The 23247-nt window shown below is 41.4% G+C and overlaps 1 protein-coding gene across 2 annotated transcripts in view; it reads right to left on the bottom strand.

Annotated features, from left to right (window-relative positions):
- The window catches only part of THSD7B (thrombospondin type 1 domain containing 7B), a 626924-nt gene that overhangs the window by 403047 nt on the left and 200630 nt on the right, over positions 1–23247 (bottom strand). For both annotated transcript variants that reach the window (XM_065561607.1, XM_065561605.1), the window contains exon 2: positions 21289–21453. In XM_065561607.1, coding sequence (XP_065417679.1) covers positions 21289–21427 — 139 coding nt within the window. In that variant the 5' untranslated portion in view covers positions 21428–21453. The remainder of the gene's footprint in view (positions 1–21288; positions 21454–23247) is intronic.

The raw sequence follows: 23247 nt of genomic DNA, 5'->3' as shown, positions 1-23247 counted from the left end.
AAGGACCCCTATTTTCAAAACCTACTATTGTAAGGGAGGGAAGTGGGACATTAAAAGATTAGTGTAAGAATCTCCTATGTAATCAAGTTTAACACACCACCTATTGTGCACTTAAAGTTTGCTAGAGAAACATATTGAAAGGTATATAGATTTTGGGTAAAAACTATTGAAATAGTTCCCAAGCACATACAATATTAACAGATATATGTAATAAAGTTTTCTTTCTGCAACTAGTCTAGCAAGTATGGTCCTTACTCTAGCAGCTGTAGCAGTGGATTCAGAAGTTGATTTCCTCCTGTATTACTAGTATTTTGTACATTATCTTCAGGTATACAAGAAGAAAATCTTTTAGAATATTTCTACTCTCCCCTCTCCCCCCGCACTTCCTCAGTGGATCTTTTTTCTGTGCCTAGTACCCCAATACTTGCATGACTGTTTGGCAACCTCTTTTTGAGGAGAGTACAGCATCTAACGAGTTTTGGTTTTGTTTGTTTCTGTCAGCAATACCGCCTCCACGACCATAGAGGGCTCCTTGGCAGGACACCCAGTACAATTCTGCTGCACGAGGGGGAGGCGTGAAGGGGGTGTATGCTTCCTATGTGGCATGGGACCCAGCTGGGCTATTGTGACCAGAAGGGCAGCGCTTAGAGGCAGGGCTAGTAGAGAGCAGGGGTAGGCCAGAGAATTTGCCACTTTGCAGATCCTCTGGTCCTCCTACCTACAGAAGGAGAGATACAGCACATCCACTCATTTATGGAATGCCTTGCTAACAAAAAAATTATATTATATATGTACAAGCTGTATCTTATTCATAGCACTCAAAACCACACCAGACGCTTCAGATGTACCATAACAAGGTCTGGTCCCTGCCACAAAGAACTTCCAATCTAAGGTTATACAAGAAGCAACAAGAAATAGTAACAGATATATGATATAAGGAGAGGTACAAGGCAGGGAGCCCAAGGGTTACAAAGGTAATGGAAGCTCCTTGATTATTCCAAGAGTAATTTAAAAAAAAAAAGTTTGCTAATAAGCACTATATTTGTGAGGTTAGGAGAGTGTTAGAAGAGCTGAATTGATAAGGGTGAGGGTGATAGGAGCGTTGGTGGATGTAGTAAAAGTTAGCAGCCCAGGGAGGTGAAGTGGAGTAGTGAAACAGAAAGCGCCAGGAGCCACAGGGATGTAGACCAATTAGCAGCACGAGAGACAGTACAATCCTGTCCATTATGAAAACATCTATTGTATTACCTTGAAATCTCCTTGAAGATAGTTGACTATGATATGCGGGAAGGGGGGGAGGAGGAGAAGGAGGAAGATAAAATTAGGAAGCAGGGGGAAAAAAGAGATGGGATGTGAACAATGTGAGAAAGAGATAGGGAAAGTAATAGGTATGCCATCTGGAGATCGGGGAAGTGGGGAGGAGACAGGAAGAGGCAACAAGTAACAGAAAAGGATAAAAAAGTGATACAAAGATGAAAGTGAAGAGAGAAGAGAAAGGAAAGTGGAAGAAAAAAGGAAGCAAGAAACCCTGCACAACTCTGAGGTCAGAAATGATTTTGTTTACCTCTCTCCCCCACCCCTCTGAAATTCCACAACAACCACTACCATTGGGCACCTTATTTATTTCCCTATTGGAGTCTTAAATCCACTCTGGAGTCTGCTAACTGACTTATATGATGACTATGTACATTCTTCCTCTACCAATACAATCTAGTTTTCAACCCAATGCAAGCTGTAGAAAAAATGAAGGCGTTGATTCTTTTTTTTTTTTAAATAATAATCCCAAAATCCTTTTTCTGATTAGTGTGCTGGATGATTGTTCCATTCAGCATATGTTCCCCACATTAGTTCCTTATTCCCAGATTATTATTTTTTTCTATTTGTTTATTTAGTACTCAATAGCATCAGTCATCTGCAGGCCCTAACATATCAACAGACTTTATCTAGTGAAGGTATATTTAAACTATATTAAAAAGTCAACAGAATATTTTATTTCCATTTTTAATCAGTTTTCCAACTGGCTTTTTAGCTGGTTGCAAAATGGGGGGAGGGGGGGGGGAAGAGGAGGAAAATCAAATTTTAATTTGTTTAATCAACATTTTGTTGCTATTGAAATTTTGCAAACAACTCTCCTTACAAGCCGAGACCTCATTCCTGAGAAGATTTACACAATAACTTTACTTGACACACAAATAGTCCCATTGACTTGGAAAGATTCTTACAAAAACGGTAAGAGAGGCATGGTTTCTTGTATTCTCATTACAGGTGTTTGCTAATTATTTAATACAAATGTATAAACATAGCTCAAAGACAGATGAACTACTTTTGGTCAAACCTTCCTTAGGTTTCTGGCTGACAGAAAAGCATAGAAACTTTCAGTCCAAAAGAAATATGGTGGTGAAGATTATGAGTGACTGAAAAATGGGATTCAAGGCTTAATTTCACCCTTAAATAGTGATAACTGACACCATTACAACATACTGTTCAACATAACCTACTGAATTCAAACTGCAAATAAGAAACATTGCTCTGTTTTATTCCAATATGGTGTTTGGATTGTAGCATTAAAGTGGTACCCTCATTAAAAAAAAGGTTGGGTGTTAGAAAAGTAGGAGACCAGCAAGAATTCAGGAACTGCTTCAAGAATACAGTGGTCAATAGCAGAAATTGCTAAGAAGCACACTGACTTAGTTGAGTCTCGAGTGTTGTGAAACCCCCACATAGGCACTATATAAAGGTAATTTTAAAGTAAGTATTTCCCTCATGTAGTGAGCCCTGATAATCTTAGATGGATTTTCATTCTCATCTTGTGGAAGACTATTACTTGTATCTCAATAATCCCTAAGAAGGTAAGTGGTTCTCTGATTTTCATAAGGAATGAACCTCTTATCAGTAGGTTTGAGATTCAGTCTTTCCAAGATAAAGATTCAGACCCGTTTTAACATTTGGTGCATTTAGATGAAAAAGTGTCTTTTAACAAATAGGTCAAAAGGACTTTCAAACTAGCACCTGATCTTCCTGAAATTAAGACACTGGGAAATGAGGCAGAATCATCCGAAAATTAAACAAAAAAGGTTCTTTTTGATCTTGCCCATAACAGCGTCACTCACGTTCGCTTAGTTCAAAGGCTCCTCTTTCATTAGAAGAGCATTACCTATAAAGTGGATATCATAACTTTTCCATTATAGTTTATTCCTGAAGGGCTAATGATCAAAATAAGGTTAGCAGGGGTTTGTGTGTGTGTTCCTCTCAGATGTTGGTAACAACTCTAAAATAAAGGAAGATTTTTGGTCACCTTTGGCAATCAAATTTATGTCTCATGAACCCTGGTTTCCTGCAACCTACAAAGACTTGCAAATGCATAGTGTATTCTTCAGGATTAAATCTGTTTTTTGAGATTACCTACAACGCAAGTTATTCTTCCAGCATGATGGCTCACTCTTAAAGTTCCTCCATTCAGAAAAGCAAGCATTTCTCTCTTGAACTGAATCCCCATTATCTCCTGATGAGGAACACAATGGGCCTAACTGTCCACAGTCTACGTTTGTTAGAATTGCATTACCTGGCACATCCCTCAAGTTTTTGTCAGACCACTCTCTCTCCCAGAATGTTAATATAGTTGGTTATCTTCTTTTGTCAATATTTCTATTTTTATTGTGTCACTGAAGTGGGTTTCCCAGACAAAGAGTTTTGGCTCAGTGGTGATAGTCTTTGACTTAAATTGTTGAAGAATTCTCCAACTATATTAGTCTCTTTCAGCTGCCCTCTTCACGTTAGTGCACTAATTTCAGCTGCCAGATATTTTTGTCCTGGTCTTCTAGCAATAGACTCCCTGGGTGATATCCTGATCTATTGAACTCAATGGCAAAACTCCCATTGGCTTCACCCCTTGATTCTAAGAAATAAGAACTGAGCAAATTGTCACTAGGCCAATGGGATGGTCTTCACAAGAGGGGATTAGGACTAGTAGGTGTAATCTGTTCTGTACAAAAGATTTTGAACCCTGGATTAAATCTGACACAAAACCCTTCCTTAATTTTTGGTAGCTCTCTTTCCATTTAGACTAGAGAGAAAAAACATTCCCAAGTGCACTGAACATTTAACCAGAAAGAGAGAACTCATTCCTAAAATCACTATTGGTTCTATGTTGTAAAAAGATACGACTTCTTCCAATTGTCAGCTGAAAAGGGTGCATCTGCTATCCCTTCCCCCTATTTCCACAAACACCTTTGATAGACCCAGATTACATGTTACAAATATGAGGATTACATGTGGAGTCAAAGGCACCACTAGTGACATTTCTTGATGGCCATAAAAATGCACCCTGAAGTTCCAGGAACACATGGCAAACCCCAGGAAATACAGAGGAGTATTGTGAACTAGCACTGATCCCTGAATTTTGTCAGCCATTTTAAAACCATAATTGGCTATTCCCATTATTTGTAAAATCACTACAAATATTTCCCTATTTTTAACATTTTTAGACCAAGATCTTCATACCACAGTCTCAAATACCAATTAAAACTGTACTGTAGATTCATAAGGGTACGAATATTTAAACTTAATAAAATGTTTCATTTGTCACTTTTAAAACAACAGCCATATTTGCATTAAAGAAATTATATATACACTTTAGGACTGTTCAAGAGATGAAGAAAGTTAACATGATGAAATATGGAAATCACTAATTGGATATCACAATGAACACTATTAATTTACAAGCCTTTAAAGGCAATTAGATTTTCGCCAGATTCTATCACTAACAGTGCTTTGTTAGCAATTGATAAGTTTTAGAAAATTATTCAACCATTAAAATTTGCAGAGTAATTTAATTGGTATAATTATTGCTTTTATATGTAGGCTTGTGGTCACATTACAAGTATGACGACAAGCAGCATCCTGAAACCAACAGATATCCTCAGTGCAATGCAATATCAATGTATCCTCCCTAGAAACCCACAGTTTAAAAATTTCTATTCTGAATAAGAAAGGCCAGCAACCTGTATTAAATTTAAGTGTGGAAATCTTGACTAGCTAAGAGAAGAGAATTGTATAATCCCCATGAAAGTCATAATTCAGGTTCCTAGATTTTAGGAATATAGGGCCAAATTTAGTTGCAATTATATTATTTGAATGGATATGCACTCACTTACACTAGGGCTCAATTTGGCCCACAAAGCCCAGTTTTACAATGTGTGGACTTTCATAAGACACTCAACCTAGCACCTAGGCAAGGAAACCCCTATTTTATCCACTTTAGTGTTTATTTCATGCAGATTTTTGACATCCTATAAGGAGCTCAGGTGTGTCCCCATGACTTTATATGGTACAAAATTTTCTTTAGAAAAACATTTACCCTAAAGGTGATTTTTTGAAAGAAAATGGTCAAAATGATCAAAATCAAAATTACAAACCATGAGAGTTCAATACAAGTTATTAAAATCTCTTTTAGTGCAAGACTATTGCATTAATTTACCAAGTAGACTGCAGTTGATATGCACATACACACAAATGGATGCATATTATTATTCAAGTGGATATGTAACATTGTCTGATTGTCTGCTTGTACAAAACCAAACACCCTTGCCCCGCCACTCCTCTGAGGTCTCACTCCCGTCCCACTCGTTCTCCGAGGCCCCACCCCCACTCTATCCCCCCCTCCCTCTGTTGCTCACTCTCCCCACCCTCACTCACTCGCTCATTTTCAGTGGGCTGGCTCAGGGGGTTGGGGTGTGGAAGGTGGTGTGGGCTCCGGATGGGGATGCGGGCTCCAAGGTGGGGCCAGAAATGAGGAGTTCAGGGTGCGGGAGGGGGCTCCGGGCTGAGGCAGTGGGTTGGGATGTGGGCGGGGGTGAAGGCTCTGGCTGGGGGTGCAGGCTCTGGGGGGTTTAGGGTGCAGGAGGAGGCTCTGGGCTGAGGTGTGAGCTCTGGTGTGGGACCAGGGATTTGGGGTGCAGGAGGGGGCTCCAAATGGGGGTGAGGGCTCCAGGATGGGGCCCTAAATGAGGTGTTCAGGTTGCAGGAAGGGGCTCTGGGCTGAGGCAGTAGGTTGGGATGCGAGAGGGGGTGAGGGTTATGGCTGGGGGTACAGACTCTGGGGTGGGGCTGAAGGGTTTGGGGTGTAGGAGGGAGCTGCGGAGCTGGCACTTGGGGTGGAGGCAGCGTGCAGAGCCCCCGGGGGGCCCCTAGGCATAGGAGCCAGAGGAGAGACATGCCGCTGCTTCTGGGAGCCATGCAGAGCCACAGCAGGCAGGGAGCCTGCCTTCACCCACTGCGCCTCCAACTGACTTTTAACAGCCCAGTCAGCAGTGCTGACCGGAGCCGCCAGGGTCCCTTTTCGACCAGGCGTTCCGGTCGAAAACTGAACACTTGGCAATCCTAGCTGCATATGGGTGTCCACGCTCCACAACCACACTCCACCAAGTCAAGTACAGATACTCCCCAACTTATGCAAGCGTTCCGTTCCGGAATGCCTTGCGTAAGTCAAATTTTGCATAAGTCAGGAACATATACCCGACAATTACGCAAAAAAACCACCCCAGGGAGCAGCTGTAAGCTAAAGCAACATTGTAGTTGAAATTTAGGATTTACAACAGTAAATAAATTCAAAGTTATGAGTCCACAGATACCTAAACTAGCCCATACTACATATGTAGAAAGGGATCATGATAACAGTCTGGGAACCATAGACCAATGATGTAACTCCAGCGAAATTATTCCAGTCCCCAAGTCTTACAATTTCAGCAACATTGCATGATGGCAGGTTCTCTCCCTTCCCTACTCTTGCCAAATATTTCCTTGGAGTCCTTAAATTAGAATACAAGGGGGGGGGGGAGAAATGTGATTCATTGTACCTGTACATAAATGCATGTAAAGCTAAATATACCCATTAGAGATGCACACAAAGAACAGCCATGTGCGCTCTCACGAGGGCAGAAATTCCCTTTTTCTTTTTCAACCTTATTGCATTTAATTTTAATGTCCAATTATTTAAAACCATATCTTTTGAACGGTTCTCAGCATAAAAAAAAATAGGGTCTGAAAATGTAATCAGTGAAAACACTAGGGTATTTTTTTCCATACTCTGATTTGTTTTTTAATGTAAACATCAGTTGGACTGCTATAAGACATTTTAGCCTATGGGGCAGGGTTTATTTTCCCCACAGAATTTTAAAAGCCTGAAAATAGAGGCTTATAACTTAAGTGCTTCTTTCTTAGCCATAAACACCGCAGAGCATCACAATATAGATCTTGCAGTATTGTTACTGCAACATTGCAGCTAAGGGTTGACTGTATCAGACCTAATCCTAGGATCTTAAATATTTGACTGCTAAAAAATATTTTTTTTACTTCTGCTTCGGAAAGGATACATTTATCAATCACTGAGGCACATGCATCCTGACAAGAACAGTTCTATTGTTTTCATTGGAGTTTCAAGACAGAAGTGCATGTTCATGAAAACCACTGAACCATCCTTTTGCTAGTTCTATAACATATTTTCTAAGGTCCTCAAGGGTTTAATAATTCTCTGTCAATTGGAATCAAGTGAAGCTGACATTTTAAGCACATTTTATGTACACCTCTAAAGACTTACAGTACAATGCATTTCAGAACTGGACAGAAATAAAATAAAAACTTGAAGGACTTCTTTTGTTCTTATATATCCCACCTTCCAAAATAGAGTGGGGATGTCTGTTCGGTCAGCAGGCTTAGTTCTCAGGGCCTGCCATTTGTCTCTCTCTTTTGGTTCAGTATATCCAGGACCACCAAAAATGGGGTTCAGCTGGGTCAACTTCCTTATTGGTAACCACCTAGTCCTGCACATCCCAGGGATAGGTGTAGGGGAATGTGGGGCAGGTAGGGGGATCTGGGGCCTTTACTCCACTATCCCACACCCTGCTTACCTTCCCCAGGCCACTTCATACCATACTCAATGCCTCAGACTTATAGACTTGAAGGCCATAAAGGGCCATTGTCATCACCTACTCTGTCCTCCTACACATCAGTTAGGTTTTTTGCCCCCACTGCTCTCCTTGGAAGGCTGTTCCAGAACATCACTCTTCTGATGGTTAGAAACCTTCATCTAATTTCAAGCCTAAACTTGATGCCCGGTTTATATCCATTTGTTCTTATGCCAACATTAGCCCTTAACTTTAAATAACTCCTTTCTCTCCTTTTGTGTTTATCTGTCCGATGTATGTATACAGAGCAATCATGTTTTTCCTCAGCCTTCATTTGGATAGTGAAAAGACGCCAAGCTCCTTGAGTCTCCTCTTGTAAGGTAGGTTCTCCATTTCTCTGATCATCCTTGTAGCCCTTCTTTGCACCAGTTTCAGTTTGAATTCATCTTTCTTAAATATGGGAGACCAGGCTGTACACAATATCCCAGATGAGGTTTCACCAGTGTCTTGTATAATGGTAGTAACACTTTCCTATCTCTACTGGAAATACCTCACCTGATGTATCGTATGATTGCATTAGCCTTTTTCATGGCTGCATCACAATCACTGCTCAGTCTTCCTGTGATCAACTGTTACACCCAGGTCTTTCTCTTCTGTCTCTTCCAATTGATATATCCCCAGCATATAGTAAAAATTCTTGTTGTTTGTCCCTAAGTGTATGACCTTGCACTTTGCATTATTACACTTCATCCAATTTCTATTACACCAATTTTCAAGGTCATCCAAATCCTCTTTTATGATATTATGGTCCTCCTCTGTACTGGCAACACCTCCTAGCTTTGTGTCACCTACAAATTTTATTAGCACTTAACAGAAAGGGTTAAACATCCTGCAAAATAAATAACCCTCAAAAGACAGGTGGGGAGATAATGTGTGTGTTTTTTGTATTTTCATATATATGAGTAGGGCCAACGATGTAATCCACAGGCCCTGTCTATGCTGTATTGTTATAGTTCAGAGATCAAAAGAACATCCTAGCATTTAAAATGAATTGTAAACACGGGATATCTCAGTATTCATTTCTCTTTGAAATGTATTGTGAATTGTGGAGGAACAAGCAAATTGCCTTATGTTAATTCGTATAGCTCAGTACTGGTGACAGACTGCCTTCAAAGTCATCCTAAATTACCTTTTGTTCCCCAAGGAACTCCAACTTGTCAAAGAGGACATGAAATTGTATAAAAGATCCTTGGGTCCTAATTCTGTCCTCTCCGTTCTGCTTAAGGTTTCATGCAGGGGAAGCCTCAGCCACAAGGACTGAGATCCCAGTTCAAACTGGATTGTTCTGCAATATGAATATTGGACTATAACCTATGAACTATTTCTGAAAGAACTCTTTGCAACTACAAAGCTCACCATCTCTGCTGTGAATCTGAACCTCAATTAATTGAGTTCATGTCTGTATGTATCTTGATCTTTTAACCATACTCTCTCTCTTGTTTTTTTAATAAATTTTAGTGTAGTTAATAAGAATTGGCTGTAGCGTGTATTTGGGTAAGATCTGGAATATTCAATAACTGGGAGGTAATGTGTCCAATCTTTTGGGATTGGTAGAACCTTTTCTTTTAAATGAAGTAAGATTTTCAGAAATCATCATATTTGACTTAGGTACCTGGATGGAGGCCTGAGGCTGGATCACTTTAAGAGAACTGTGTTGTTTGGACTTCTGAGTAACCAGTAAGGTAATAAAGAAGCTTCTTTTATGCTGGCTTGGTAAATCTAAGATTGGAATATCCACCAGCTTTTGGGGGATTGTCTGCCCCATTCTTTGCAATTCACCCTAATTGAGTGACCACCACTGGCCCCCATTGGGACCCCGGTCACAAGCACACACACACTTTTTATGCTATGGTCAGTAATAAATATGTTTAATAAGATTGGTCCCAAGACTGAAGCCCGAGGAACTCCACTAGCACCCTCCCTCCAGCCTTCAGTTCACCTTTCAGTATGGCCCATTGTCATATCCCCTTTAAGCAGTTCCTTACTCACACTTTCAATTCTGGTATTAATCCCCATGTGGAACTGTATCAAATGCTGTACTGAAATACAGGTAGGCTAGCTTTGCTGCATTTCCTTTGTCTAGAAAATTGGTAATCATCTCAACGAAAGACTGTTTGGTCTGGCACGATCTACCTTTTGTAACACCATGGTGCATCTTATCCCAATTACCATTTACTTCTACGTCCTTTATGACCCCCAAAATTATGGATTCATAAAAAAAAACATTCCTATTGGGCTTGCAATTTCAGGGCCAGCTTCTTTAATATTCTTGGATTGAGATCATAGAGGCCCCCCAATTTGGTCCCCTTAAATTGTTTGCATTTCACTTCCACTTCAGATGTGGCAATTTCTACTTCCATATCTTCATTCCCATTAGCAGCACTGCCACTACCTCTAAAAAAGATCCTTGTTCCCCTTATTGAAAACGAAGGCAAAGTATTTCTTTAAAGATAATCTAGGCATGGCTCAACACCTAATCTCCACCCTATCCTCAGTGCTTAATGGTCCTACTTCTTTCCTTTTTTTTTATATGGCAAAAACAAAATAAAAAAGTTCTTCAATTTCCTTTGCAAGGTCCAACTCTGCTTGGTTTTTGGCAGTTCTCGCTTTTTCCCCTACACTTTTTCGACTCCAAGAGGTAGCTTTCCTTGCTGATCCATCCCTTCTTTCATTCCTTGTAGGCTTTCTGCTTTCTCCAATAACCTGTCTGAGGTACTTGTTCATCCAGGTTGGTCTGCAACCTTTCCTATGAATTTCTCCTCCTTGCTTGGGGATACAGCCTTCAGATTGTTTCTTGCAACTTTGCTGAAGTAATTCCAAGCCTCCTCTGCATTCAGACCCTTGAGTTTTTCAGTCCAGTTCCCTAACTATTCCCTAACTATTCGCCTTAATTTTTTAAAATGTTTCCCTTTCAAAATCAAGTACTCTATTTGCAGACCTGTTTGTGCTTATCTTTCCATTTAGTTTAATCTGAATTAGCTCATAATCACTCAATCCAAGGTTGTCCTCTACACCCAGTTCTTCTAGAAGGACCTCAGTTTGGAGAATGACAGCTGTTTAATTACAGTCCCTTTCTTCAAACCCCCGAGTCTCAGCGCTGATGCAAGGTGACCTTCTGCTGCCCACACTCCGGATTCTTCCTACCTATTGGGTGATGTCTCAAAGGAGAGGTGGAAGACTCACTGCCAGAACTCCTCAGCCAGAGCTTCTCCTATTGTGACAAGGCAGTGCTCCTCCAGGGAAATGGCTTCCCTTCTCCCCGGGCTGTTGAACCTGTCTTTATATAGCTGCTTTCCTCAGGATCAAGCTCAGCAGTGCCTGAGGTGCGGAGCTTACCGGATCCTGTACTGCTCCCAGCCTTTCCCCTGCGTAAACCCTGGACTAGGATTTGCAAACCCCATCACACAAAGCTAATTCAAAAACCATTTGTACAACATTACATGGGAACCAGAGGATTTTTGTTTTGTTTTTCAAACAAAACACTTTTAAGATTTTGTGAATCTCTCTTAGAAACACATTATGACGGAACATAGGCTACTGGATCAGACCTGTCCACCTAGTCCAGTCTGAATTTGTCTAGCATCAACATTCAGCCAGTGGGTGAAGTTATACCTTTCTCTGCTAAACTGAAAAGCCCACTATTAAATATTTATTCCCCTTGTACGTTCTTATAGACTAATCAAGTCAACCCTTAACTTTCTCTTTGTTAAGATAAATAGACTCAAGTAGCTCAATCTATCACTATAAGGCAGGTCTTTTAATCCTTTAATCGCTATCGTGGTCCTTCCCTGAAACTTCTCCAATTTATCAACATCCCCCTTGAACTGTGGACACCAGAACTGGGCATAGTATTTCAGCAGCAGTAGCACCAGTGCCAAATATAGACATAACATAACCGCTCTACTCCTCCTCCAGATTCCCCTATTTATGCATCCCAGAATCACATTAGCTCTTTTGGCCACAGCATCAGCTGATTATCCACCATGACGCCCAAATCTTTTTCAGAGACTACTTCCCAGGATAGACTTCCTCAATCAGATAAGTATGACCTACATATTTTTTTCCTAGATGTATACATGTACATTTAGCTGTTTTAAAATACATATTGATTGTTTGCATCCAATTTACTAAACATTTCAATTCACTCTAAATCAGTGACCTGTCCCCTCTTCATAATTTACCACTCCCCCGGTTTGTGTCATCTGCAAAACTTTATCTGTGATTATTTCAGGTTTTTTTCCAGGCTATTGATAAAAATGTTAAAAAGCATAGAGCCAAGAACAGATTCCTGCAGGACTCCACTAGGAACACACATCGTGATTTCCAGTTTACAATTACACCAACTTTTAATTAGCCAACTTTTAATTCATTTAATGTGTGCCATGTTAATTTCATATTGTTATAGTTTTTTAATCAAAATGTCATGCAGTACCAAATCAAATGCTTAACAGAAGTCTAAGTATGTAGTATCAACACTATTACTTTTATCAACCAAATGTGTAATCTCATATCAAATTAGTTTGACAGGATCTATTTTCCATAAACCCACGTTGATTAACAAAAAAAATAAAGGAAAGTAATATAAATTAGTGCCAATAAAGTGTGACAAATATGGCAATTTCCTGAACAAACCTTGTTGAATTAAGCTAAACTTTATTGAATTAAATTTATGTATCATTGTGGGGCAGGGATTATATGCAAGTCCCTGGGGGCAGGGGAGGGTGACCAGATATCCCCATTTTATAGGGACAGTCCCGATATTTGGGGCTTTGTCTTATATAGGCACCTATTACTCCTCACCCCTGTCTGGATTTTTCACACTTGCTGTCTGGTCATCCTATGGAGGGGGATCACAGCCCTCCAGGAACAAAGAACAGTGTGGTGAGATTAGGGAGATTCACTCATGTGGTAACACTGCCAAAAAGGTACCACCACCTGGAGATACTGGTTCAAACTGGATTCTCTAGAGACCAGCAGACAAAGAAAGGACTTTTGGATAAATAACCTGAGTTTAAACCGACTCAGGGCCTGCTTTCTGAGCCATAAATGGATAGGACCTTCTGTCCAAGGCAGGGCTCCAGTCCTGCCTGGGAAGGATTGGACCGGTTCTTGGGGTTGCTTATTCTGAGCAAAAGGGGTTATGAACTTGTAACCACAGAAAAACCTGTGTGGGGTTTGAAGAACGGTTCACCTGCCAGAGACCTCATTGGAGCTGGGGTGATCTCTGGCAACCTTTGAACATGCATGTACATTCTTTTATTGCTTTTGATGTATTTTCTCTGTAATGCTTTTACCTTAAGAATGCACATGCTTGTTTAGAAAGACATAAGTGGTAACTTAACTGTGGGTAATTACACTGTTTATAGCCTCTGAGATGAAGGCAAAGCAAGCCTGCTTAGACAGTCTGACTTGCTGGAGAATTCAGTTTGGGCAGGAACTGTGCAGCCTGGAAATACCCTGGTCAGGAGGAAAGAGAGACATGTCTCAGCCCAAGAAAGGTGACTGTTGGGAAGCTGAAAGCCTAAGAGTGGTGCCCTGGCTGGACCACAGAGGAGGAATACAGATGAAGTTGCTCAGAACTGTGACATAATTAATTACATTACCCTCCTTTAATTCTTTGTTAAATTGAGTCCTGTATCAGCCGCTCCATTATCTTGCCCAGGCTTGATGTCAGGCTGACAGACCTATAATTACCCAGGTCATCCCATTTACCCTTTTTAAAATATTGGCACATTAGCTTTCTTCCAATCCTCTGGAAATTCTCCAGCATCACACAATTTACTGAAAATCAGTAGGTGTGATTAATATCTTCCTAGGTCACTACTGGAATGGAAAGAGTGGTTTTATCCTATGATGAGACTACACCTATTTTTTTCCCCAAAATACAGAACAGAGCTATTTGCTGAACACTTTTACCTTTTCTGCATTAGAATTGATAATTCTACACCATTTCCATCTAGTAATGGACCAATATTATGGTCAGAATTCTTTTTTGTTCCTAACATACTTAAAAGCTCCTTCTTATGGTCTTTAATTATGCTGGTCATAGATTTCGCCTTGTGTCTCTCTGCTTTCCTTATCAATTTTCTACAATGCCTAGCTTCAGATTTATAGTCATTACTATCAACTTCTCACTTTCTTCATTTGTTATTTACAGTTTTATTTTTTGTATCTGCCTTCAATTCCCTTCTAAACCAGGTCATTTTTTAAAACCAATAAAGCCTCTTTCCTCAATCGCTAGATTGAGCCTTTTTTGTCATCTATTAAGTCCTTAAACAATTCCCAATTATTCACATTCTTCTGATTAAATTCTTCTCCCCGTTGATTTGACTCAATTGTTTTCAGCTTTGTAAAATAAGCCCTGTTGAAGCACCAAGTGTGTGTGTGTGTGTGTGTGTGTGTGTGTGTGTGTGTGGATAAATAAAAATAATCACTGGGTCTGGACTTTATTCAGTTTACACAATATAAATGTGATTAGTCATGATAAGCTACCATTAATTTTTAGTTCTCTAATCAGTTCCTCTTGCTATTGATATACAGGCATATGCTATAGGTATGGATTAATGCAAAAGCCTAGAGGTCCCAAGACAGTAAAACAATAGCTTATCCAAACTACCTAAGCCCCAAGGCTTAAAGACTTGACATAAGCAACTAACCAGTAAATGACCCTATATCCTAAGATAGAATGCTGTTATAGGCAAGTGTTGCTAAACTGCTGACAGGTAACCACAAAATGACACTTTATATTAGCTTTAGATATTTTAAGTTAACCACATCAGCATTTGTTGAACCATGAGAATGCCATGGCAACTAACTGATTTATACTAATAAACTTGAAGTAAAAGGCCTATTAACTGATGGGGAAAGGGCACCCCAACATTAGTAGGGTAAGGAAAAACAGATAAGGAAAAGGGGATGCTGTCAGTACTGAATATGCATTAGGCTTAGTTAGTATTAGCATAACCTCTAATATAAGGTGGGACTTGGCCCATACACCTGGAGCCTACCAGGTGAAGGACCACTCATGGGTCATCTTACTACTACAAGGTTCCCTGCAAAGGACGGTATGAGTAGGCAAATTCTGGATGCTTGTATTATCTCTGTCTGCTTAGCTACATCATAGTGTTTGTGATATTGCTGACTATGCTAATAAAACTATTGTAGATTCAAAAGGTCTTGCCTAAGTGTGAGTGAGTGTCTGTCTTGCATACCTGGGGGTCCACCCTCCCAAATTAACTGTGATGCTGTGGCTGATCTAGAGGCAAATGAACCCTGCCAAACCACCAAATGTTAAATTGGAAACTCTAAATACACTGTCTACAATTTTTGAGAAGTCGTCTGCTTCAGAGATAAAATGTGCTATTCATTATGTATTTTGATGTGCTGAATTCAAATATGACAATTAAAACAACTGATTGGCTACTGTTTCTAAGATATTTAAGTTTTTACATTTTATGTCTATGTATATTGTGTAGATAGTAGAGTTTTAATCATAAATTGTAAACCTGGGTCTTTTCATGGGTTTATGGTTGCTTTACATGATAATATTTCACCTGTCCTGTTTATGTAACACTTTAAAAATCAGCAAAAGGGTTATATAAATAAAATTTATTATGAAACAAAAGGCAAAATACTATTATGTACATAGTTTAGTCCTATTCAGTGTCTACTCGGCGCTTCTTGGCTTGTCTCTTGTATTCATTAAATGGAACATCTCTTGTCACTGTCCAGCAATAGTCTGCAAGCATTGATGGGCTCCATTTGCCCTGATAGGGTTTCTCCATTGTTGCAATGTCCTGGTGAAATTACTCGGTGTGCTCGTCGCTCACTGCTCCACAGTTCGGTGGAAAAAAATCTAGATGAGAGTGCAAAAAATGTATCTTTAGTGACATGTTGCAACCAAGGCTTTTGTATGCCTTGAGGAGGTTTTCCATCAACAACCTGTAGTTGTCTGTCTTGTTGTTTCTGAGAAAATTTATTGCCACTAACTGGAATGCTTTCCATGCCGTCTTTTCCTTGCCACGCAGTGCATGGTCAAATGCATCATCTCGAAGAAGTTCACGAATCTGAGGACCAACAAAGACACCTTCCTTTATCTTAGCTTCACTTAACCTTGGAAATTTTCCACGGAGGTACTTGAAAGCTGCTTGTGTTTTGTCAATGGCCTTGACAAAGTTCTTCATCAGACCCAGCTTGATGTGTAAGGGTGGTAACAAAATCTTCCTTGATTCAACAAGTGGTGGATGCTGAACACTTTTCCTCCCAGGCTCCAATGACTGTCGGAGTGGCCAATCTTTCTTAATGTAGTGGGAATCTCTTGAATGACTATCCCATTCGCAGAGAAAACAGCAATACTTTGTGTATCCAGTCTGCAGACCAAGCAAGAGAGCAACAACCTTCAAATCGCCACAGAGCTGCCACTGATGTTGGTCATAGTTTATGCACCTCAAAAGTTGTTTCATGTTGTCATAGGTTTCCTTCATATGGACTGCATGACCAACTGGAATTGATGGCAAAACATTGCCATTATGCAGTAAAACAGCTTTAAGACTCGTCTTCGATGAACCAATGAACAGTCTCCACTCATCTGGATCGTGAACGATGTTGAGGGCTGCCATCACACCATCGATGTTGTTGCAGGCTACAAGATCACCTTCCATGAAGAAGAATGGGACAAGATCCTTTTGACGGTCACGGAACATGGAAACCCTAACATCACCTGCCAGGAGATTCCACTGCTGCAGTCTGGAGCCCAACAGCTCTGCCTTACTCTTGGGTAGTTCCAAATCCCTGACAAGGTCATTCAGTTCACTTTGTGTTATGAGGTGTGGTTCAGAGGAGGAGGATGGGAGAAAATGTGGGTCCTGTGACATTGATGGTTCAGGACCAGAAGTTTCATCCTCTTCCTCATCTGACTCAAGTGAGAAGGATTCTGGTGCATCAGGAACCGGCAGTCCTTCTCTGTGGGGTACTGGGCGTATAGCTGATGAAATGTTTGGATAATGCACAGTACACTTTTTCTTCGTTGACACACCTTTCCCAACTGGAGGCACCATGCGGAAGTAACAATTGCTGGTATGATCTGTTGGCTCTCTCCAAATCATTGGCACTGCAAAAGCCATAGATTTCCTTTTCCTGTTCAACCACTGGCGAAGATTTGTTGCACAAGTGTTGCAGCATATCTGTGGGGCCCATCTCTTGTCCTGATCTCCAATGTTGCAGCCAAAATAAAGGTGATAGGCTTTCTTAACCATAGTGGTTATACTGCGCTTTTGGGATGCAAAAGTCACTTCACCACAAACATAGCAGAAGTTATCTGCACTGTTCACACAAGTATGAGGCATCTCTGCTCACTTTGGCTAAACAGAAATGTGTCCCTTTGCAAAATCAAACACTGACAAATAAGAGAGCACGACACTGTATGATTTCTAGAACTGATATAGGGCAATTTGTTCAGCAGAGTGATGTAAGCTTCGTTATGATTGCATCATCCATGACTTCTAGGAATAACATGATGCAATTCATATCATGTAGGACGCAATACCAGTTTCAGATTTCATCACTCATTGTTTTGCCTAAAAAGCAAGTACTGTCCAAACCCAGTCATAGATTTATTCATAGATCCAGTCAAAGATGTATTTTAGTCATTTCTGGTTTAAATTGAGATCCCTTCCCTTTATAACTCACTTATCCTCCGCCATTCCCAAGTCAAGGGTCGTATATACTGACCCAATAGCATATCTTGAAAACTAGAGCCAATCAACAATTTTAAGCATCATTTTCATTCTCAGTGACCCAGCATTAGTAAAGTTTGACTACATTTATTTCAGAAGCATTTTGGCTGTAGAGCAGTGATACCTAACCAACACATCACACAACATTACTTGTCTATACCAGGTAGAATTCCCCTGTGTTGGTTGCAATTAGTTTTTTAGTTTGGAAATTGTCATCTACATTATTTAGAAACATCCAAGGATGTTTTACTACTGGCAATACGAGATCTCCTATATAGGTCATTGAAATTGAAGTCCCCCATTATCACACAGCTTCCCCCCCCCCCCATGCATTATAAATAGGTGTATAAAGAAGCAGTCATCCTGTTTCCTACTGTGATTTGGTGGTCTGTAGCAGACACCAAATAGTACCCCATTTTGTGTTTTATCTGTTAGAAGGCTCATCCATAACCATTCAAAGTAAATATTTTTCCAAGTCATCAGTGACTCAGAAACAGGTAATGCCATTTTTGACAGAGTGCCACACCTCCTCCCCTTTTCACCACTCAGTCCTTCCTAGATAGGTGATAACCATTTATATTGACGTTCCAAATGTGTGAATCATGTTTCAGTAATATCAACTAGATTGAATTTATACTCACAAATGAGCAATGCCAAATCCTCTTGTTTTCTACTGAGACTCCTAGCATTGGTGTACAGGAAATTAAAGAATCTCTTCTCTTCACATCCTTTGGTTCTGTTAATTTTGTTCTCAACTTCTTGATTCTGCACTAAATGAGTGCTCATATCTCCCCTCTTTTTACCCTCCCATTGTGTTATTTTAGTTTAATACCCTCCTGACTACTCAAGCCAGCCTGTTCTTGAGGAGATTGGTTCCATTTCTACTGAGTCTCCTCTTCCCATAGAAGAGGGTGGACCAATGTTCCACAAAACCAAATCCTATACCACTTACCTAACCAGTGATTCATTTTTAGAATCTTCTGTCTCCCTTCACTCTCGGGAAGATAGCAGAGAAGATCGCTTGTACATTCTTCTTCAGCATGCTTCTGAGTTCCCTGAAGTTATCTCTTATCTGCGATATATCCCATGATGCAGTGTCATTAGTGCCCATGAATGGATCCTTGCCCATTAACTTCAGAAATTCCTCCAATCTCATGTGAGTGATGTCTAGTGTCTTGATTCCGGGAATACAGCACACCATCCTGTTGTCTGTTTATCCTTTGCAGAATTTTCTTTTGATTTTTCTGAGTGTTGAACCTCCAGCAAGGATGGACAGACTTCCTTGGACAGTTGAGGAAACTCTTTATGGGCAAAACTGATTCTAAGAGGTTGGGCTTAGCTACCATGCACAGGCATGTCTCATATCTTTCCCTTCCCTTAGACCCCCAGGTTCTTAAGAGGTATCTTTCACAGGTTAAACATTGAGGACCTGGTATCAACTTGAAGCAGTGGTTGATCCTGGAGCCTCTGCCAGCTGATCGTGATCTCGAGGCCACTAAAAGTCTGGCAGCACAGCCTGCCTGCCTGCCATGGCCCCATAGCACTCCCAGAAGCGGCTGGCTGCTGGCACATCTCTGCGGCCCCTGCGTGTGGGCTGCAGCTTCACACACTGTCCCCACCCCCAGCAACAGCCCTGTAGTTCCCTTTGGCCAGGAGCAAGCAGCACACAGAGACCCACTTCTCCCCTTTCCCCCAGGGGCTGTAGAGACATGCCAGCAGCCCAGCTGCTTCCAGGAGCAGCCTGGGGCCATGGCAGGCAGGCAGCCTGCCTGAGCGCCACTGCGCCATCGTCCAGGAGCCGTCTGCAGTAAGCGCCTCCCAGCCGGAGCCTACACCTTACACCTCCTACACACTTCCCAACCCCCTGCTCCAGCCCGAGCCCCCTCCTTCACCCAAACTCCCTCTCAGAGCCCACCCCCCCACCTGCACCCCAACACTCTGCACCAGCTCTGAGCCCCCTCCTGCACCAAACTCCCTTCCAGAGCTTGTACCCCTCACTCCTTCACCCCAACCCCATGCCTGAGGCTCAGCCAATGCACACCCCATAGTTGAGAATGTTACACTGATTAGGGACAATCCCTGAAGGATTCTGGATCCATAAACAACAAATGAAATTAATAAAACGTAAAATTCATGAAATGTCCACTGGCTTCTGTGAGATTAGGTGCAGTGTGACCATCTGACCCCTGCACCCAAACTTTCTCCCAGAGCTTGCACCCCCTCACTCCTGCACCCCAACCCCCTGCCCCAGGCTCAGTCCGAAGCCCTCTCCCACACTCCTTGGCTCCAACCCAGAGCCTACACCCCTTCCCAAACACCAACTCCCTGCCTCAGCCCGGTAAAAGTGAGTGAGGGTGGAGGAGAGTGAGCGACGAAGGGAGGGTGGAATGAAGTGAGTGGGGCGGGGCCCTGGGGAAGGGGAAGGGTATGATCCTGGGTTGATCTTAAATTCAAAAAGTGAGCTTGTGTGTAAAAAGGTTGGAGATCACTGACTTGAAGCTTTTAGCTGTATGGAATTCCTCCTGGTCCTCTTCTCTCTAGTAGCCACAGTCCACCCACCCTCCTCTGTCTCCAATTGTGACAATTGCAGATGTGACCTCTTGCCTCTGATAGTTATGAATGGCCAGTCCTCCTTTCTGACTTCCTGTCTCCCCAACTCCTTGGTGGCCAGCTTCTTTCTTCCTTGAACCTGTGTACTTGATGTTTCCTGAACTGGGCTGTCTAGGAACTCCTCAACTTCTCTGGTTCTCAATTAGTGTCTCTATTTGCCTGTCCAATCCAAGAAGTTTCTCCAGCACCAGCTTTCACTTCATATGTAGTAAGTCCCTTCTGGCTTCAGGCAGGAAAGGAAACAAGGCACATCCATTGCAGGACATCCATAGTTCCATCGCTGGCGATCTTGAAACTGCATGTAGGAGCCGAACCTGGAAGCAAAGCTTTTCACACTCCTGCTCTCAACTACCTCCGCAACTCTATTAGCGGCCCCTGTTTGTGGCTCTAAAATTCACCCAGCAAGATGCTTTTTATATCAAGTCTCCCTGTTTAGCTCAGCTCCATCCACCACCGGCAGGAAACAATGAACCACTCAAAGACTTCAAACACTGGATCTGATCAAAGCTCCGAGCCTCATGGCCTTTACCAAGGCACCAACAGACAGATATGTCTCAACTGCTTACCCAAGGCCTCATGGCCCAGCTATGCAGCCTGTTCACAGAGAGCCCACAGATGGAGCAAAAGCACCACTCACTAAGTGCCACTGCCTCCCAGGACAAAGTCCAGGCTATACCCTCCAAAACTCTATTAGCTGCCTCTGTTCAAGTGATAGCATTATGAAAACCCAGACTATACCAAGTGTCACTGCAGGGTACAGCATTTCAGTGAACAAAAAGATGGAATAAACTAAAGTAGAGGGGGAAATATTTGTGTATACACACACGCACACACACATAAATAAATAAAGCTACATGAAAACACTATTAGGACATTTTTCTTTGGGAATTTCTTATAGTGCTAAGTCAGAGTAGGAATAGGTAACAGACTTATTAAATCATAGGAACTAGAAAGTGAATAAATAAGAATATGTTGATTCCTACCTGTTTTCCAGACAAATTGATGATCTTTCCTGGCTTCCAAATCAGTTGTTTGTAACATTGAGAGCGCAAGTAAAAGCAAGATATTCCTCATGCCCTGCCATGCCCAATGAGCAGAAACCCAGAGATCCCTCAGAAACATAATTCAGTCTCTCGTCTTCTCTAGTCCTAGATTTGAAAGAAAAGGCAAAATTAGTTTGCTAAAAATACATAGTAATAAAGCAGAGCACTCAGGGTCAGTGCTACTCAGTACACGTTGCACATCCCTTTCTGTGGCGCAGAGTCTGTTACATGGGTACTTTAGAGATGGTACATGTAAAGATACGTACTTTTAGCTCAGGAGGCCCCTGGTTCAATTCTAGGTGTCAGCCAAAATGGTGACCATTACCAAAACCCTTAGTGAGTTCCTAAAAAGCAATCTGCTAGTGTCACACCTCTAAAATTCAAGGCTTTCGCCATAATATGTCATGTGAGAACCTTATGCAACACTTTTTTCTCTCCTCAATCTATTTATCTTTAACACGCCCATCATCAAGATATCTGGTGTTTTATAGTTAAACAAACCATGGATGGAGACAGATTCAAGCTGCAACGTTCAGCTCTGGATATGAATCCCAATTTCCATGAAGCTAAGGGCACTGAGACACAAGATTTGGATTGCCAGTTCAGCTCTGCATACTGTATGTAGATGATAGAGTTAAAAAATGGCATTAGAACTAAGAACTGAATTTTGATGTGAAAGCGAACGTTAGAGTTTAATACTACATGTATTTCTCCTACAAGATTAGCTTTTGCATTTATATTTCCTGAATTCCTACATTTGTAACTGGTCATTAGTCCCACATTTCATATGTCAAAGTTTTACCGCTGGGACAGGGGAAGCAGAGTGATAAGATTCTTCTGCAACATGTTATTGTCATCGTTTATGTTATTGGCATCATTTGGTGCCTTTCATTAAAGTTATCAGATATTAGAAGTTTAGTTCTGAAATTCCATTACATTTCCAGCCTTATAAAAAAGCAGCATTATTACAATACATAATACACAGTATGGTTCTTGATAAGAAGTCAAAGATAAACCTGAAAATAGTGGAGAGTGGATATACACTCAATCTTTTAATTTGGAGTTTTATTGAAATTACTCAAACAGTTTCTATCATGATAAACTCATGTAATTATAGTTAATCAGATATTGACTAACTGCTGTGGAGGATACAGTGTTGTATCTGTTTAGCTTAATTCATTTTTATATTTTAGCTGCATTGCAAAACCTGTAAAGATATCAAATGGAGCTTTTACGCAGACAAAGTAATGCAGGCAATGTAAGACGCTTGCATTCATGGACTTTTCCCAGTGTTTGGGGATTAACGTTAGGACCTAGACTTTCAAGTTCAAGAACAAACATTGCACCCTGAATTGAAGGGAAAAAAGCAAATCCTAGTCCCTTGTCTAGAGCTAAATCCTAAAGCTTACAGGGTCAAACAAAGGACCATAAGTGGCCTTGTAAGCAAGTTTGCACTGGGCTAATCAAGCCCAAGAAGCCAACCGGGCCTGGTATAGAAGTGAGGCATAGGGGCTCTGCACCCTACTCTTTGGAAGAAGGATGTGGATCCAGTGCATTGCAAATGGGATGACTTCAGGAGAGAGAGTGACACACACACACACACACACACACACACACACACACCCCTCAATTCCATGCCAGTGGAAGCTCCAAAAAAGTTTTTGTTCCATTTCAGAATGAAAACTGAATTTCTTTTTGGCTGAAACTTGCAATGGGGGCAGGGGGAGGGGAGAGATAAGAAACCAAACGTGAGAGGTGGGGCTTTCTGGGTTTCCAGGCTCCCCGCTGCTGAGTCGTGAGCCAAGTGTTGGTTAGAGCTGGGGTTCTCAGGACTTTCAGGCTCCCAGCTCTGAGGCAGTGAGCCTAGAATCCCTGGCACAGCAGGGTTGTCTCAGAGCA

This window comes from Chrysemys picta, chromosome 11 (genome assembly GCF_011386835.1).
Source record: "Chrysemys picta bellii isolate R12L10 chromosome 11, ASM1138683v2, whole genome shotgun sequence".
In the NCBI taxonomy this organism is placed as follows: domain Eukaryota; kingdom Metazoa; phylum Chordata; order Testudines; family Emydidae; genus Chrysemys; species Chrysemys picta.
This window is presented reverse-complemented; position numbering and strand designations above follow the sequence as displayed.